The 18,291-nt window shown below is 45.0% G+C and overlaps 2 protein-coding genes across 7 annotated transcripts in view; both read right to left on the bottom strand.

Annotated features, from left to right (window-relative positions):
• LOC307248223 (sorting nexin-14-like) overlaps window positions 1–2,687 on the bottom strand; it is a 34,521-nt gene extending 31,834 nt beyond the window's left edge. For all 5 annotated transcript variants that reach the window (XR_013844768.1, XM_080024548.1, XM_080024549.1 and 2 more), the window contains exons 1-3: window positions 2,550–2,687; window positions 2,268–2,412; window positions 265–385 (exon numbers count right to left, since the gene is read on the bottom strand). Coding sequence is in view for 4 of the 5 variants with exons in the window: in XM_080024548.1 (XP_079880674.1) it covers window positions 265–385; window positions 2,268–2,401 (255 nt within the window). In the remaining variant the exon portion in view is untranslated. The remainder of the gene's footprint in view (window positions 1–264; window positions 386–2,267; window positions 2,413–2,549) is intronic.
• Window positions 2,688–3,629: 942 nt separating this feature from the next.
• LOC307245696 (heterogeneous nuclear ribonucleoprotein Q-like) lies at window positions 3,630–15,688 on the bottom strand. Of its 2 annotated transcripts, XM_080021344.1 has the most exons (11): window positions 15,574–15,688; window positions 14,181–14,346; window positions 12,767–12,885; window positions 10,770–10,991; window positions 10,292–10,468; window positions 9,886–10,021; window positions 9,408–9,613; window positions 9,050–9,199; window positions 8,628–8,749; window positions 7,812–8,196; window positions 3,630–5,751 (listed from the first exon to the last, which is right to left on the bottom strand). In XM_080021344.1, exons 1-11 carry the CDS (start codon window positions 15,574–15,576, stop codon window positions 5,713–5,715), a joined length of 1,725 nt encoding a protein of 574 aa, XP_079877470.1. In that variant the 5' UTR covers window positions 15,577–15,688; the 3' UTR covers window positions 3,630–5,712. The 2 variants fall into 2 exon arrangements, with proteins under 2 accessions (XP_079877470.1, XP_079877469.1); XM_080021343.1 differs by lacking the exon at window positions 3,630–5,751 and having other exon boundaries at window positions 6,933–8,196.
• Window positions 15,689–18,291: the final 2,603 nt, after the last annotated feature.

Here is an 18,291-nt window from a genome sequence, read left to right on the forward strand (position 1 = left end):
TACCAAACAAAAGGTTTTTAAAATGTGTATAGCATAATTTAAACTGTACCATACAAAAATATTTTGGCCTTCACGTTCATTAAAAAAAGAAGAAGAAAAAAAAAAAAATATATATATATATATATATATATATATATATATATCTATATATATCTATATATATCTATATATATATATATATATATATATATTCTACACAGTTACCGAGTTTCAGACAAACAGAAGGTGCATTATTGATCGTTTTTGTCCTTTTCTTGGTCTTACTTTGTTCCTGGGTTTGACGGTGAAGAGGATGTTGGGCAGCAGCGTCTCCGGCCCCAGGGAGCAGTAGAAGGTGATGAGCCCGGCCAGGAAGGACCAGAACATCATGAGGATATGGAGGTACCTGGGGAGGGGGCAATCTGTCAACTCACCAAGAGGCTCAGAGAAAACAGTGTGGCACTTTTATTTATTTTGTTTATTTAGTTAGTTCCTTTTTTACTCGCTTTTGACTGTATAACCTCCACCATATAAAAAAAAAATTAAATAATTAAAAAAAAAAACATTTGCACAAGCATCATAATGCAAATTAGTTAATACAGAAGTGTATGTTTACTGTGGATTTTCTTTTGGTCTACAGGCTTATTGCCAACATTACCCAACAACATGGGCTTACATTAAACTTCAGGATTATTTGACATCACTATTTATATCTTAAGTTCATATTCCATATATTGGTTCTGCTTCACATTTTTCTTTCACAAGTCATTGTATTGGACAATATATTTTATTGTTGGACATGACCTTTAATTTTTTTTCGGTCTTTTCCATTTATCTTTTTTTTGCTGTTATTTTGAGGTTATATCTGTTGTTTATCATTAGGTTTAGTGTATAGTGCTATATATTGTTGTGTACAGTTAACTTTACATTTTCTTTCTTAGATTTTTATTCCATTGCTTTATTATTATTTGGCTACTGTTTTGATGGGAGCTGCTCAGACAATTGGAATTTCCACCCAGGGATGAAAAACATATCCATCCATCCATCCATCCATCCATCTGTCTATCTATTTATCTGTCTATCAATTGGGGTGGGAAAAGATCAAGAAACAGCTTGTTTCAGTTGGAAAACTGTGATTAATGAAATGTATGAAGTGTTGAGACACAAGGGTAAAGCGGTTTGCAGCTGTGACATAATAGCCGGTAGGTATCAGAGAGTTTGATTCAATACATTTTAGGTAAATTAGAAGGGACCTTTCAACGGAATGTAGGACTGATTTTAGGAAAAATCACCTCTTTCTTATTCAAAGAGATACTGCAGATATGTACTTTATATTTGGACCAGAGCGGTAAGTATCAGGTAGAAAGAGGGCAGGTTACGAACTAGATGACGGTATGAACTGTTATTAGAACAGTTTACTTGAGTGATTAGGAACTGGAACAAATCGAAACAGTCGGGCAGTACAGTAGGTGTGTACAAGGATTTTCTTGAATTTCTCTAAAATGGGTTGGGTTCATCTACAACAGTCTAGGAAGGTAAGTATCAGGTTCAGCGGCAGGGTTACGGTTTTATATCATCAGAAATGTTGACTCTGATGCAGGAGAACTTGACTCCTTTCGAATACGAAATTTGATTGGATGTTTATGCCGAAATGTAGACCTCATAAACACAAACTGAAGACTATTCAATGAGTCTTAAGGCCTGGGATTCGCCAAATGTAGTGATTTTAAGATGTTTTCAACACTGCGGACAATCCTGTAAGGACATCACATGACTCTTCAGCATAAAACCTGCAGCGGCGGAAGAGGGGATCGAACCGGACACAAAGTCCCTCCGGTAAAACACAACATTACAACATTGCCATTTGTATTAAAGTAAAAGTGTGCAAGTAATTGCTCTTAAATGTACTTAGAAGTATACACAGTTGCTTTCCTGACCAGTGCCCTGGTGTTACAGAGTCTGCAATACTGCGTAAAGTAATACCCTATGTGCATGTTTAATCTTGCAGATCCTGATTATAATGAAAATAAAAACATGCTACAGGCGTTTTCATCCTAATTTACAGGGACGTGGACTCAAAGAATCACTGCTGAACAATCATAAATCAGCCAGTATGAGATCCAGTCCCTGATTTTGATGTATGTATAAATATAAATGCAGACTTTGTTTAAAAAAAACTAAAGTAACGTGACTGTGTTGGAAACGCAGAAGAGTAAAAAGTAGAAACGGAGCGGCGAGTCGAAAACAACACAACAACACTAACTCAACAAAAACAACACTCCAGCGACCTGTTGAGCAGGACGGTACATGATAGCATGGACACCAGCAGAAAGCAGAACAGCGGGTATTGGCGGCCAGCGTCCCTGAGGGCGTCGATCCACCGCTTCGTGCACTGCCAGTACACCCGAACGCCCGCCATCATCCCCACGGGACCTGCCGGGCACAAGAGCGGCTTAAATTCCGCGTCAACAAACGCACCGTTTACGGCACAACATTGACCGTCCCAGACCCCGGAGGGTTTGTTCGTTGTTGTTGTTGTTGTTGTTGTTGTTGTTTGAAGCCAAACGCACCGTTTCCATCGAGCGTAGTCCCGGTTCTTCAAACAAACATTTAAAAAGTGATGTTCCGCCTCTAAATTGTCAGGTTTTTCCGAACTTTATGTTTCCCATTTTTAAGCTCCCGACGCCTCCTCGCCAGACGGAGCGTTCGTTAATCTGTCTGACGGAACTTCCGGTTTGGGATCCATGCCTTGCGCTGCGTTCCCGGGAAGCTCGGTAATCGGTCATTTCTCGTCGCTTCCGATGTGTTCTATCGGCTCTACTCGGGGTGGGGGGGGGGGGGTTACATGGAACACCCACAGTCATGTGTGTGTTGTTTAGCAACGCTAGTGAACTGTACAAGCAACCAAACGTGTGTCAAAGTCACTTGACATCGCCACAGATCAGTTTTGAGGGCGAGCTGGCTCCAAATTCCGATATAAATGACCGTTCCCGTGCGCTTTTCCAAACGGGAGAATGGATTTTTACGAGGCCCGCGGTCAATGCAACGCAGCGTCGGACCAACTCAGGCCGGACGGGCGGAGCCAGTGGCGGGGTGCGCTTGTTTGGAGCCACCTTGGAGGTCAAGTCATATTTGGTCCAAATTATATTTTCATATTGAAACATTTAACTCTGCGCCTGTTCAAGTAAATAGACTGGGATGACTTTTTTTTTTATTAATAATAATAATAATAATAAAAATAATTATATAATAATAATAATTATTATTATAAAAAATAATTAATAAAATAAATAATAATTCTACATCTATAACTTGTGTTAAAACCAATTTCTTCATAACTCAGTTTGTGAATTGTTTGGTTTGTATTTAAAACATGAAGTTCTAGATATTTTTTATCTTTTCTATCTTTTTGTCTTTCACTGTTCTGTAAACTGTTGTTATACCTCAAATTCCCCTGGGAATTAAAGTATTATATTTATGGCCTAATTTTAGTATTTTTTTTCATCGTTAAGTGTCAGACGCACTTCATACGCATGTAGGGCAGTAAGACAGCAACAGATCTGGCATTTTAAAAGTCCGACATATGAAATAAAATGATGTAAGTTGACGTTCATCCGACTGGAAAGCACGAGCACTCAACAAAGTTTGGATTTCTTTCAATTTATTAGAAAAATAGGTTTACCTCACCGCAATGTACAGTATAAAACAATATATTTTCAAGAATGCAAACAAACAGAACACATTTGACCGGTGACAGCTTTTCATATACCCACGATGGTACAGGCAGAGTGAAGAGTAAAAAACGAACAAACAAACAAACATTTAATTTTTTTTTGATGAAACACTCTTGAGCAACATGGATCACCGTCAGTCTAAACCTGTTTCAACACAAACTTGCTATATCAGATGCAAAACTAAAAGAAGGCAGGCTCCCTGTTCTTCCCGTTCCTAAAATGCCCGACGTTTTCCGACAATTTCGGCTGGATTCTGTTTTTTTTTGTTCTTTTGTTTTCTCGAGACGGAACGAGAGCAGAGCGATCGACGGGCGGACGCCGGGACGGCCGCCGCCCTCCGCTGATTTGTGATACGTTAAAGAGGTTTGTCGAACGCAAATTCCGCTGAATACGAGCGCTCGTTTCGGGGACCGGACGCGGTGGGCGACGGAGGCGAGGCGCGGTTCGGCGCGCGAGACGTATAAACGGTTAGACTGAGCACCGATCAAGGAAGAAAGTGGAAGACAGCAGCTCCTCAGCAGAGGCGGGGGCGGGCGGGTGCAGGGCGGGGCTCCTTGCTGGTGTTCAGCGTTTCACCAAAAACAAACGCACATTTGAAAAAGAGACCGACCCACAAACAGAAATGAGAACAGGAAGAGCCGTCCGTTCCGGGGTGCGGCGGCGGCGGCTACACTGTCAGTCAGAACGACAGAAAAGCGGCGAGTTCTGGCTCCTCCGGCGGGAATCGGGGCCGAGTGATAAATCGGTACGAGATAAATGTCCCTCACGAGACACCACCAGCTGTTTTCAACAATTGGTTTATTTTGGGTGATAAACTTGAATTTAAGTCCTTCCGTTTAGATTGAGACTAAAATGCTATGTCGGTTAAGATTAACTAATTGGATCAATGTAATCAACTCTATAAGTTAATTTGAATAATTAATTTAACTATCAAATATATCAAATATACTGATGGTGTGTCTTACTGTTTTCATCAGTTACTTCACCACAGCCCGAGTGAGTCCCAGTCTATGGTATTTTGGAAGCCTGGCCTCAGGCTGGTTGAGTGCCCTGCTGTTGGGTGGCCGTGCAAAATGACCGTGGTGGGACGGGGCGGAGCCTCTCACTGAGGTAGTTAACTGTCCCTCTGTACCCCAAAAAATAATAAAAACGAAAAAAAAAAAGTGATGAAAATAAGTCTTTTTCACGCAACGCACCGCTCATCCACGCGTCGACATCCTCCCGACGCCGAAACCGATTACCGAGCCTACGACGCCGTAAATCTGCCGTTATGAGTCGAAAAAAACAAAACAAAAAAAAAACAATAAACAAAAAAACGTTAGCGTCAAGCTCCGATCGAGCCACTCCAAAAACTCAAGTCAATGAAAAGTGCAAAGACATACCCGGAGGGATGTCCACAATAAAAACTTGTTAAGCCCGTGAAGGGATACGCCGTCGAGCGAGCGGACCACCAACCGGACGGGGCCTCGGGCAGACCGACTGTGCTCGCTCGACAAAGAACAAGGGGGGGGAACGGAACCCGCCTCTCGCTCCCGTGAAATTAGGGAAACGCCCCTTCCAGCATCTCAGGAGAGTTAAGCGACACGTCTAGCACCGTCATGGGAAGTAAAAACCAAAACAAACACGTTGCCTTTCACAGTTTGCTCGACGCAAGGCTGCAGAGGGAATCGACCAGCATGGCTCCCGTTAAAATCTCCCCCCCCCCCCCCGCCTAAAAACACTTAAGCGCTTCACAGAATTTCACCCACAACGAGGGGGGGGGGGGTTTCAGCTTCTAAAAAGAAAGAGAAAAAATAAAAATAAAAACGGAGACAAGCTCTAGTGTCCTTCTGGGGTGATTATCTCTGAGCATGGCAGTGCAGGAGGAGTTCTCTCCGTAAGGCCGGAATGCCTTGTGGACCGTCGGGTCGCGGAGGACCTCACCGTCGGGTCCGTCGGCAGCGCGCAGTGTGTGGGCGGGGGCCGCGAGGCTGCTGCCGCCATCGCCGCTGCCGGGGCATCACAGGGAACCGTCAGGACCGGAGTCGCCCACTTTCCCCTGCTAGCCAGGTAACAAAAGGAAGCAATTAGACAACGTAGCACGGAGGACTGCATCACATCTGAAGCTTTTCTCAAGCGCTCGCGCACACACACAGAAATATGTAACCAGGGCACAGGACAGATGGAGTCTTAAAGAAATGCGGTAGCGGAAGTTAGGGTTTAAAGAGAGCGTCTTGAGCTTTTGATGGCGAGCGCGCGCCTCGGCGGCCCGGCCGGGGGGAGGCGGCCGCGCCGCCATCACAAGCGCAAAGGGAACGGGTTTGAAAAGTGCACCGATGAAGCAGAGGGGCGGAGGAGAGGGGTGGAGGAGAGACAGCTCATTTCAGAAGAGGAACACCAAGGTTCCGCAAACACGTCACGCATGCTTAGAGCCGTCACAAACACCACATTACCCCCCCGCCCCGCTCGCATTGGTGCAGACGGTTTTGTGGGATGGTTTGATTCCGCCATTGTTGTTTCCCATCCAGATTTGGGGTCATTAAAAAAATAATAATAAATCACTGTTGCAATGGAAAAGAAACAGAACGGGGCGTGTTTACATCGGGTTGGTTTGAGGAAAATATTCCAATCCTCAATGCCAACACATGGATCACATGTACTATTTATAAAAAAAAAAAAAAAAAAAAGTATTTCATGCCACTGTTATAGCGGCATAAAAAAAGAAAAAAGACCCGATTGTTAATTGCAATTTTGATGACAAACTCAAACGTCATGGTTGTGACTGTTCTACGCATGCTGATCATGTCCAGTACTGTGCACTACTAGACTATCAAGATAAGCATGCAACGTTAGTATTCAGGCCTTCAGCTAGTTAGTTAATTTCCAAGAACACACAAAAAAAATAAAAAATAAAAGCTTATTTGAAATCCAAAAAAATTATCAAATTGTGCTTTAGTTGAACCTCGACATTAAGTAAAAGATTTAGTGTTGTGCGATGATCGGTATGCTCCTTGACATGAGGAACAGGGATGAAATATGCCACTACACATACAGAGCACTCAGGAATCCCAGCGGTAGGAAAAACGTGATTTTATAATTTGATGGCATGCAAGGTGACGTTGTGGAATGTGGCCAAACGTTGGCAAACCTTAGATGCATTTCTTCCACAAGGAGCCGTAAATTTGTAGGCAATTTTTAAGAGAGAATTTGCCGAAACATGAATTTGCAACACAATTTGAGGTTTTTGTACACGTGTGCGTGTATGTTTTATTAAAGCAGACAAACAGCAAAGAATACAAGCCAAAATGTAAAGCCAAAAAATAACAAAACAAAAAAATAAACCAGGACCGCAGATGTCCTTTTTCTTTCTTTTCAATCACAAGACACGCATTACTTTGTGACAATACAAATTGTAGTTTCATTCGTTTTAAATACATGTTTTGAGACATAAGTTTTGTTGCTGTTAGCTACTTAGCTACTTAAAACATAGAATTTAAAAACATACATAAAGCTATAGCCAAATAGACAGCTCCAGCACATGATTGCAATTTCTTTTGAAATTCATTAATGGAAAAATCTTAAACGACCAGTTTTGAAAAAAAAAGGAAATAACGATAACATCAAATAAAAGAAGTTTTGCCAGAAGCAGGTGGGAGTGTGACGACCGTTTTTAAGTCCAAGGGGATATTAAAATATGTACAAAAAGATACCGAGCCAGATGTCACCAATTTTGAGGAAAAAACAAAAAACAGAAAAAAATAATAAACAGGCAGACCATGGACCATAGGATTTAGGGCCAATCAGAAACTGAGTCTCCAAATAAAAAATAATAAAAATTAAAAAAAATTGAAATTAAGAAAAAATAAAACATTTTGTAATCAGAGCCCTATGGTTCTACTTCCACTGCTGCCCGAAACAATCCTGATAAAACTCCTGGTTGTCAGATTTGTAACCATAGTTACCGGAGTGGTCGCCGCCCTGCAGCGGCTGCTGAGCAATGGGTTGCGAGCCCCAGTTCTGCGTATTGGTCTGGCGCCGTTTGGAATCTGGCTGGTTGTAGCCGTCGGCTTTGCGCTTGCCTCCCACATTTCCACCACGGCCCCCCCGCGCACCACGTACCCCTCCGCGGCCTCTCGGCGGCGCACCTCCTCTGGCTCCCCGCGGCCCTCTGCCCGGCCCGGCGCCGCCCCGCAGGGAGAAGCCGCCCCGGCCGCGGGGGGAGCCTGCTCCGCCGCCGCGGCCCCGGACGGCGGGAGACCCCCGGGGGCCCCGGCCGCCGCCGCCTCGCCCCCGGCTGGGCGCCTGGAAGTCGTCGTAGCAGTAGTAGGGGTCGTCGTAGCCCCCGCGGTAGCTGTGGTAGTCGTAGCTGCCGTAGTAGTCGTAGTAGTCCTCGTAGCCGTAGTAGTCCGGGTGGTAGGAGTAGCCGCCCCGCCCACCTCCTCGGCGCATGCCTCTGGATGGAGGGGGCATGTGAGGCGGGGGGTAGTAGTAATAGTCATCGTACCTGCGGGGGGGGGAGAAACTGAGATCAGCCTCCATCTTACTGCAAATTTGCACTAAAGCCAACGCACACAGCCTGTTTACACTTGTCGCCGACCCACAGACCGATACAGGCGGCTGGTGCTAACCCCGCTCCACAACAGCAGTCTGCTGCGTGGAGCCTGACAGAACGACAGAAAGCTGCCCCGCGTTGCACGTTCAACTGCTATGAAGGAAAAGATTGTGACTGTTCAGATTCAGGGCGGCCCAAAGGCAACATTTAAGGGAAACATTGTAGTTTCCCCAGATACACTGATTGGCCGGTCGCCAGTAGCGATCGCTCTGGTGCGTGAGCCTCATGTTATTCTTAGCCTCCTGTCTCACTGACGTTAAGCTCCGAACACCGTACAGTGACAGCGGTGAAACCGGCTTGCAGGGGGTTGCCAGGACTCTTACAGTTGCGTTTTGGCAGCTTGTCTCTGCGCCTTGCGGTCCTTCCGCTTCTGATCCGGCGGCTTCGCAAAAACTATTTTAATGGGCTCCCCCTCCAGCTCCTTCCCGTTCATCTCCTCCAAAGCCTGCAAAGACACATTCCAATCTTTTTATAACGGTCCCATACTATTAGAATACACGTTTCAATACCATCACTCGTTTCACCATTTCTGCCAGAGTAAATCAATGAGCTGGATGGCATCCATGGTGCGAGTTTCCAAAATATAAAATGGTTGTTTTTTTTTAAATTTTGTTTTCAACAGACAGCGGTACAAATACGGTCGCCCGGGGAAACCGCTGTCAAGCCCAGCACAGTTCAATTTCACTGGACAAAGAGCAAAACAAAGCCCATAATACTGTTGTGTTTTGAGCGTTTGCTTTCGTACCTTGACGGCGCCGTCCCTCTCGTCGAAGTGGATGAAGGCGTAGTCCTTCAGCTTTTTCACTCGCTCCAGCTTCCCAAACTCACCGAAGGTCTGCTCCAGGATTTCCTCCGTCACACCGTTGGCGAGGTTCCGTACGAATAACACTTTGACCTGGAGGAGGGTGAGGGTCGACCGGTTTATGCCAAAAAATGTTTCAAATCACCTTCAAAAGTGTGAAAGAAACTCAACCGCAACGTTTTCCACAGCAACAAAATGTTTATTTGAATACAGAATAGAAAAAAATCTCTCCCGAATTGAAACCGCGTTATGAACCCCCGAAGAGTGCCCCGGTCTCAAAACTTTCCAGACTTTGAAGTACCTTGGCCATGATCTCCGGGTCAGGGTCCTCAATGGGGTCCGCCCACTCCACCGTCACCACGTTGCCCCACACCTTCACCTTGCCGCTCATCAGCCGGCGCCGTGCCTGCGCCGCCGTCTTGTGGTCCTCGTACTCCAGGAAGCAGAAACCCCGGTTCTTCTTCTTGTCGTCCGGCTGCTGGTAGAGTATGACGTCACTGAGGCCGTCTGACGGTGGGAGCGAGGTAGAGCAGCCATGACACAACAAACTCAGTTATTTACAATAAATAGAGAACGGCTGACATCAAATTGTGCTTAGAAGTATGCAATATTTGTTGGATCATGCTACGTCCATTAAAAAACAAAATAAATAAATAAATGAAAAAAAAAATTATAAAAATTGATACTATAATATAATATTATATATATATATATATATATATATATATATATATATAAATATAATATTTAAGGCCTGCTGTTCAAGTTGGAGTTCCTACCTGTGACGTTAGAGAACTCCTCGTGAATTTGTTCCTTTGTTTTACTTTTTGGAATGGAGCCCACAAAGAGCCTGTTGTTGGCGACAGATATACACACTCCAATGTGCTTGCCAGGGCGAATCTCATGATTATTACACTGTGGAGTAAGAAAAACTGAAATAATCACTGGTGGCGATCACCCACTGATCACCTTGACAGGAAAGGGTTTTCACAGTACGTGTCGGATTAGTATTTTCATCGTGAACAGGGATTTGCCTTCCTACATCGTGAAGATTAATTTAGCCGCCTCCACTGTGACTGCTGAACATTTGTTGTGGTTCACGGCTTCCACATTAATTTTGTTCTGTGGGAGACGTGCAACGTGACCGAAAACAACTATAGAATATGAAGGGAAGTAGAAACTGACCAAGTTGACAGCTTCCTGTGCAGCATCTTTAGTGCAGAAGGTGATGAAGGCGTAGCCCCTGTTGAGGCCGCTAAGAGGGTCCATCATTAACCGCAGGTCCCAGATGGGCCCCCCCTTCTCAAAGAGGGGAACCAGCTCATCTTCAAACAAGTCACGAGGAATCTTGCCAACAAAGATCTGTAAACGACAAAGAATACCCACAGCATTAAAAAAAACAAAAAAAAAACAAAACAACAATGTAACAAAATGTGATTTCAGAGGTTTGTTAGTTTTGTTCCGGCAGCAGGATTTGTTTTTTTCCTAACAGCAGAAATTGACTCTGAAGCAGGACTCATTTAAACAAAAAGAGAACATGTTCATGTTGAAATTAATTAAAAAATATTTATTTTGTGTTATGAAGACTTGATTTACTAATTTCACAGCTGTCATAGCAGAAGTAGTTTTGTTTTGGCGTCATTCTGCAGCTTGCTGACTGTACCTCTGTTCCGATGGTGGGCTGGGCCCCCGTATACACCGACTCGGGCGGGGGGCCGCCGTACTTGCGCTGGCCCGTCGTCACGTCTAGCGTGTAGCTGGTTCGGTCCAGCAGCTCTTTGATTTTCACCTCGTCTGGTCCTTTCGTGGAATCTGAGACTTTGGTGCCCTGTTTCTCCCTCTGTCGATATGTCTTCATCACCCCACAAAGATAGGCACTTTTGTTCTGTAAAAAGGACGAGGGGAGCGAGTTAACATCCGGGTCATCTCTCAAGGAGAGTCGCTGTATTATTAGACAAAGTTCACTTTTACAATACCAACCTCAAAGTTTTTTGTGTTTTTTTTAAGCATTAACCGGGCTGTAAGGATCATGAACTTTTGATTTCATTAACGTAATTGAGAATACATTTAAAAAAAGTAATTTTATGTTACTACCATAGTATAGGTCTTATAAGATGAGTGCTTCAGTGATATTGAACATAGAAATTCAGGTACACAGTTAATTTGTCTCAACCCATCTGATGTAAACACAACTGATTCCCATTTAATTCATTGCAACATTTCTAACATTCTGTTTAAAAATTCCACTTGAATTTGGAGTAGTGATGCAAATTTTTTATAAATTTCCCTAATCGAGAGTTGTTAACCTTAAACAATCTTCGATTAGAAACAGAAGAAAAGAAAGAAAGAAGAAACAGTCTTTATTTGTCACGCAACACACCACACTACAACAATTGTAGTGTGGTGTGTTGGTGTGTTGTGGTGTGATTAATTGATAACGTAAAGGCTAATGACGTCACCAAGGGGTGGCGCCATGGTACGTGGGGAGCTACACAACGTCATGCAAGTCCAGATTTTGCAACGGGGTTGCGTTTCTCCTCATTTCATTTCAGAATGGAGAAGTTCAAGGCAAGACTCGCTGACCTGGTTCACTCACATAATATTTATGACCCGCCTTTACGAGAGTTAAATATTTAAACTTTTTGTCTGGTGCATATATGTACATTGAATGAAATTATATACAGGTACTCCTCACCTAACAATCTACCTGTTTAATGACAGTTAGGACTTACGACCAGCTCTCTGACCAGTCTATTGTACGCTGTATATCATACCAGGAGCGTCTCAGCATCAAGCATCTCATTGCACATCACCCTTTATATACTATATATACACTGTATATACAGTATATATTACATATACTGTATATACACTATATATACACACTGTATACATCTCATCACCGTTCTCAGTCCCGTTCCTGAAGTCTGTCAGTATTCACTACACTAGCATTTGCAGTCACCACGCCCCCTTACTGTGAAATAATGGGTCCTCGATTATCGACCAATTCGCTTAACGACCTGGTCCTAGGAACGGAACTCAGTTGTTAAGTGAGGAGTACCTGTATGTAATGTAAATAAATAATTATTATTTTTCCCTTCGCCTGTGCCATTCAGAAATTGCCATTATCCGGTTCCCATCTACCATGTTCCATCTGAACGCAGCATTAGTTGTTGAGGAATGAACATATAGCTTCTTCCTTGGCAACGACGCGTGCAGCTATGTTTGCTGTTCGTCGTTCTTCTGGAAGCCTACACCTAGTTCCTACCGCACCGGGCATTTCCTTCTCCACTGCCCCGTCGTTCCGTTGAGTACTACTACTTCCTAAATGGGGATTTTTGTTCTCCAAATGACCTGCGCCCACAAAGACTCCCGTTGATACAATAACAACACTGCTGATTGCTAAGTTATGATTGTTAAAGACAAACTCTTAAATTGATTAAATTCTTAGGAGCAATAATCTATGGTCAATTAATTGTTGACATCACTAATTTGGAGAAAAATATGAATGGAATTTCACTATTTTACAAAATTATTGCAATCAGATCAACTAATTGCAATAGGACAATTATGTAACAACCATGACAGCTCTAGAAAAATACTTCAGAAATTCAACACATGTAAGCAATAACACAGCATTAAACACCATTGTAAACTTACTTGAACGTGTGACAAGTCACTCTCTTTGAACTGAACCAGCACATGCAGGGCTCCCTCCTCATTGAATTCTTTCAGAGCTTCAATGGCTCTTTCATCGAGGTCACTGTGAGCTACCAAGCCTGCATTAAATTAAAAAACAAAAACAAAACAAAGGCATCATTCAAACATGTTATGTTGTTGGGACTGGTTTTATTCCAGGTAGTGAGAGTAACACATGGTGATGCGAGGACTTGTGACGCTGTCGCAATTTATGAGCAGTGTGGTAAAAAAAAAATTTTTTTTAATTAAAAATTTTTGTAAATGCCTGAGGGAGAGCAGTGTGCCTCTATATCAAAGACTGACAGCGACCCAAACAAGACATTGGCAATAATGTCTACACTGAAATGAATGCCATATCATCCTGTGAGAAGTAAAAACATTTCACTAAACATTCGGCAAGGACTGCAAAGAGCAAACTTAAAAAGAAAATGATTTTAGTACAAAGTTTCACTTCAATAATGTACTACCATTAGGACTTATAAGTGTTGTGCAGTGAAACATTACAATACTCGTGGAAGAACGTTCCACAGATTTAGCCACCAATGGGTGGTGTGTTGTTGGTGCGATTTTCAAAGGAGAACCGTCAAATGTGTGTGTCCGTATTCCACAAGATGGTGGAAATTAACATCTAACAGCACCATCACCGGTACTAATAACTTGCACAATATTTTGGAAGAAACACGGTATTTAATGAGCTTCACGCTTTGTGATTCAGACTCGAACCCACTACTGTTCAGGCTGAACTGGTTCCCATCATTTGGTAAAAACAAGCAGCTGCCCCCATTGTCTTTGTACAAAATGATACCAGCTGGTCCCACACTGCACTGTGCATGTACCCGAAGTCCAAAACTATGCCTATCCCAATCATTTCACCTACAAACTTAAGCATTTACCATTTGCATCATGACAAAACAAAGCAGCCTTCTGCATGAAGGAAATGCAGAAAACTAAACAGCAGCTTCATGCTTCAGCAGGCCCTTCGACAAAAGAACATAAGTGCAACAACAACAGCGCATACATAGTTAACTTTTGTAACACACATTGTCATTTTATATAATTAGGTGGGTCTCAGACCATAAAGGTATCTTCAGTGCAATTAAGCTTGGCGACCTCTAAACCCCAAAAAAACATAACAAATAAAAGCACCATACGTACATGTACAAAGGTGTGGGACATTCATATAACCATGGTAGCTAAAACATATGTGCAAAATATTCCTTTGAGCCAGTGATGTTGTCATTTGCTCCCAACGGGAAATTAAACAAGTAGAAAGTTGTGTGTCGTGGGGTGACATATAGGTCTTCGTGTGAAGTCACACAGACCAGGTGATCAGACGTGGGCCGGCAAAGAAAGATGCTTGTGAAAGTGTGCTCACCTGCAATGTAGAGTTCATCTAGTTTTTCGGCGACTTTCTGCGGTAAACCCGCTTCCAACAGGGTCTCGAAGTGTTCAGAGCGGGCAGCCTCTGCGGTGGTGTCCATCGGTTCCTCTGTGCCGCTCCCATTCCCGTTAACATGATCCGTGGCCATGTCAGTAGACATCTGTGCAGGGGCGATAAACAACCGGAACCAAGTCAATTCCGAATCTGTTTATTCGGCCAAGTATATTTAAATACACAAGGAATTTCCCTTGATCGGGATTGGTGGGTTGCAATATAAACAGGTAACAGAAATAAAGCTCAACCATCTAAAAAATAAATATACAAAAGTATAAAGACTACACAAAATGCAATTGTATGCACAAGATAACTGAAAGGCAATGACAGGGGCTAAGCGGCAGGATGGAATAAATTGGATATTCCTCTAAGGGATAACAAAAAAAAAAACATATATACAGGTAACATAGGCATGGATGAGAATGTACGAGTTTTAAGTGTGATGTCAGCGCTGCACGCTTACTGTTATTGCGCGTATAAACAGTCAAATTCCGCCCGGTTTTAGAGCCACATGCACACAGATATGAAATCAACCGCAGGAGCCAGGCGTGTGCTACACCCCCGTGCAACGTTTCGACGAGACGTCCCACTTCTACACTCGTGCAAGAGACGTCCTTAAAAAAAAAACAACAACAATTGAGCGCGTGGCGGGCAAATCCAGTTGCCCTGGACACGCACACGTCGGGGTGTTAACGTATTTGTGACGTCACAAAACATCGCTGCCGCCATCGGGTTGTACCAAATAAGTGACACGTGCACGCGTATGGAAACACACACACACACACACACACACACACACACACACACACACACACACACACACACACACACCCAGCACCCTGTTGCCATTTCACCGGGAATTGTCTAGTTTTACTTCATTATAACATGCAAGTCGATGTTTTTAAATGACGTCAGTTCAAACAGGCTGACAGGGCGCCCCTCGCCGCCGCGTTATAAATCACGCGTGTTTACAGTAAGTGGTGTTCGGCGGCGGGCCCCGCCTCTCGGTGTGGATCGGCGCCTTTCGCTGCCGCGGCCCGCGCCTTGGCCCGGTGTGCGGCTAACCCCGATGACAAGTTACCGTTAGCGGGAGTTGCGTTGACCTAGACGGGCCCGAGCACCTTCTGTGAAACGCACAGTGCAGCCTCAGCTGAGTCCACCGAGTAGAACGCAACCACGGGAAACCGGGCCCGGTTACAAAATGCCGGCTCGCCGAGGAGACGAGCGGCGGTTACCTTGCTACCTTCCTTCCCAGGCGGCACCCTGCGTTCAGGCACAAACACATTTCAAACAAACAAACGGGGGGTTCGGGGTCGATCCGATGACGACGTACCATGCGAATATTTAATCCGGTGCACGGCGCCGGTTCGGTGTGTTCCAGGCGTTTTAAAGAAATAAAAACACACGCACACACACACACACACACCGCCGGACGGCTGCTCTGGATTTGTTCCTGCCGGTGAAACAAAATGGCGGCAACGCAACGAGTGACGCGAGACTCACGAACGACCCGTTGGTAACGAAGGAACGTTTTTTTGAATGACTCGTCGGTGGTCACCCCAGCGAAAGATGGGCTTTTTCGACTCCTAATAACTCACTCCTAATAACTGAGGACTCAGTTAAGGTCATATGCGAGCAAGGCCGCGGCGTTTCGCATGATTCACATTGCGTGTGACCGATTTACACTTTCACGCTCCAACACAAAAAAATGGTTTTGGTATAAGCACATTATTTGGTTGATTCACACGTTGCACTTCTCTGCCAAAATAAATATCCTCGAGATAATTACGCTTGAATATTCTCCGGCGCCCGCAGTTCGTGTTCGTCCGCCCGCAGAGGAATGACTCGTGTCTCGGAAGAGTCGCACCATCGAGCGACTCTTTTTTCGCCGAGCGACTCGTCCCGAGCCGCGTCCGAAACAAGGCGCCGAACCCGTCGCCGCTCAACGTAACGTCGCGAGTTCTCGCTCGCGCGTACGGGGTTTCCTCCGCCGGTGCCCACGGGCTGCTCGCTTTACGCACGCACGCACGCACGCAGACGCACGCACGCACGCAGGCGCACAGACACGCACACGTGCGTTCGGGAGGGAGCGTCTTCATAACGTCTTTTAATATTGCGCTGCGTTCCCAAAAACGGTAACATATTAAAACCACTCGCCGTTGTAGTTCCGAAGTGATCGCCTTACCCTGTAACTTTCACCTTTTTCCGCCTGATCAGTCCATCAAAATCTTGTCTCCCAAACAGATTTCAGGGGAGAGAAACAAGCAGTCCAGGCGCTGAATCTTCACTCATATTAGATCTACAAGACGTCATTTAAAAAGTTTGCCCCGACTCTCGTGAAGCACGGGCTGGCATCGGGACGGCGCACGTGGACCTTTTTTTGTTGTTGAATTCAACAAACGTCGGAAGAGAAAAAATCGAATAAATACGTCGCGGTCATTTTTTATTATCGCTGAGTGTACGTGGGCTGGTCCCCACCCAGAGCGACGCCACTCCACCGGCGGACTTGTCCTCGCGGTCCGAGGGACCGTGGACTCACATCTGGCCAGTCGCTGTGCACTTAGGAGCTAAAAAAAAAAGTCCCTCAGGAATGACGTTCCAAGAAACGACAAACGTTCCTAGTTCCTGCAGTGCGGACGCCAAAAAGAAAATCGACGGTTCCTCCAAAAAAATTCTTAGAAGTATGAAAAAGTTCCTGTGGTGCGAAAACGCCTTATGTCTTATGACCCTGGGAACAAAGGAACCTCCGTCATGTTGCCGTTATGTGCCATATACTTTTGGGGAACATAGGAATGACCCACGGTGCTAGAGCGGCTCCCGTCTCAGTCTTTGGAAGCCAAGCCTCTCTGAGCCCAGCGACGGCCAGCGGGAGGCGGACCTTGTGTTTTCAGTCGATGCCGCGCAACGGCTGAACGCACCCAGTCCGAAACCGCAGGGGCCCCCGACCGACAGGACGCTTAGAAAGCCGAGGTCACGGAAATGCCAACTCAAATCGCAGTCGTTTTCCCAACATGCGACCACCCCCGTGGAGAAGGGAACCGTCCGAGACGAGACGACACTGCGCACAGTGGAGATGAGCACGTCGCTGCTGCTGATAGGGTGGACCAGCACCTCCTCCTGCACCTCTACGCCCAGACGTGCAGGAGGAAGGCCCAGAGCAAAACTCGAGGGGGGCCGCAGCCGCCCTAGCCACAACACTGTTCACTCTGCTTCCGTGTGGGAAACGCTACCGGAGCATCCGCACCCCAACCAACAGGTTCAGGGACAGATTTTTCCCACAAGCCACAAGATTCTAAACTCTCGAACTCTGATACGCTCTCATACTCTTGTACCTCGACTTACGACTGCATCCACTGTACTGTTAGAAACAGTTCCACACGTCCTTTTATGACCAATCGTACACATGTTGTTCCTGTACTTTTCCGCTTGCGTGCATATTGTTCATGTTGTTTTGCACGTGCGCCTCTGGTTGGAGTCAGTTCTTTGTGATCCATATGTCCTTTTGTGACCACTTGCGTACATTAGACTATATAAAGATCCAGGGAAGAAGGACCGAGGCTTCCACTGGCTGAGCTCGGCTCCTGGAGCCCAGGCCTCGTTCCAATCCTCTCGAACTGAGCCTGCACTTTTTGATTCTGCTTGACAATAAATTTGACCAACTCCTAAAGTCGTGTTAGGTCCTCTGATTGACGTTCCGTCCCAACCCATCAACAAACACGCGGAGAACCTCGAAGACAATGGAACAACTTGGTGATCTTCACACTACTTACAACTAATCCAAGATACAAGGTAGCGATAGGCGCGAAAATTTGTATTGACTTGCGCAGACTGCTCCAAGATATGACCCTGAAAATTTGCAGTCGGCGGCCAGTCAGCAGTCAGTCAGCAGTCAGTCAGGGGGCGACCTTACATGGTGTGTGCATAGTTTGTGGCTTATCGATATTTTTTTCATATTTACCGTGTTTGTGCTGTGTATTTTGTTTCAACCTTCATGATTTCATAGTTTATGTGGGAAAAATGCTTCAACATACAACTGTTTTAAACATACGAC

This window comes from Zeus faber (assembly GCF_960531495.2).
Source record: "Zeus faber genome assembly, chromosome: 2".
Lineage (NCBI taxonomy): Eukaryota > Metazoa > Chordata > Actinopteri > Zeiformes > Zeidae > Zeus > Zeus faber.

What these genes read in the sequence shown, in the direction of transcription:
- LOC307245696 (XM_080021343.1), bottom strand. An exon ending in GTGACTTGTCACACGTTCAA is followed by an intron (nt 10,992 to 12,766) that starts GTAAGTTTACAA and finishes TCCTTTTTACAG; the next exon opens with AACAAAAGTGCCTATCTTTG. An exon ending in AGCCCACCATCGGAACAGAG is followed by an intron (nt 10,469 to 10,769) that starts GTACAGTCAGCA and finishes TGTCGTTTACAG; the next exon opens with ATCTTTGTTGGCAAGATTCC.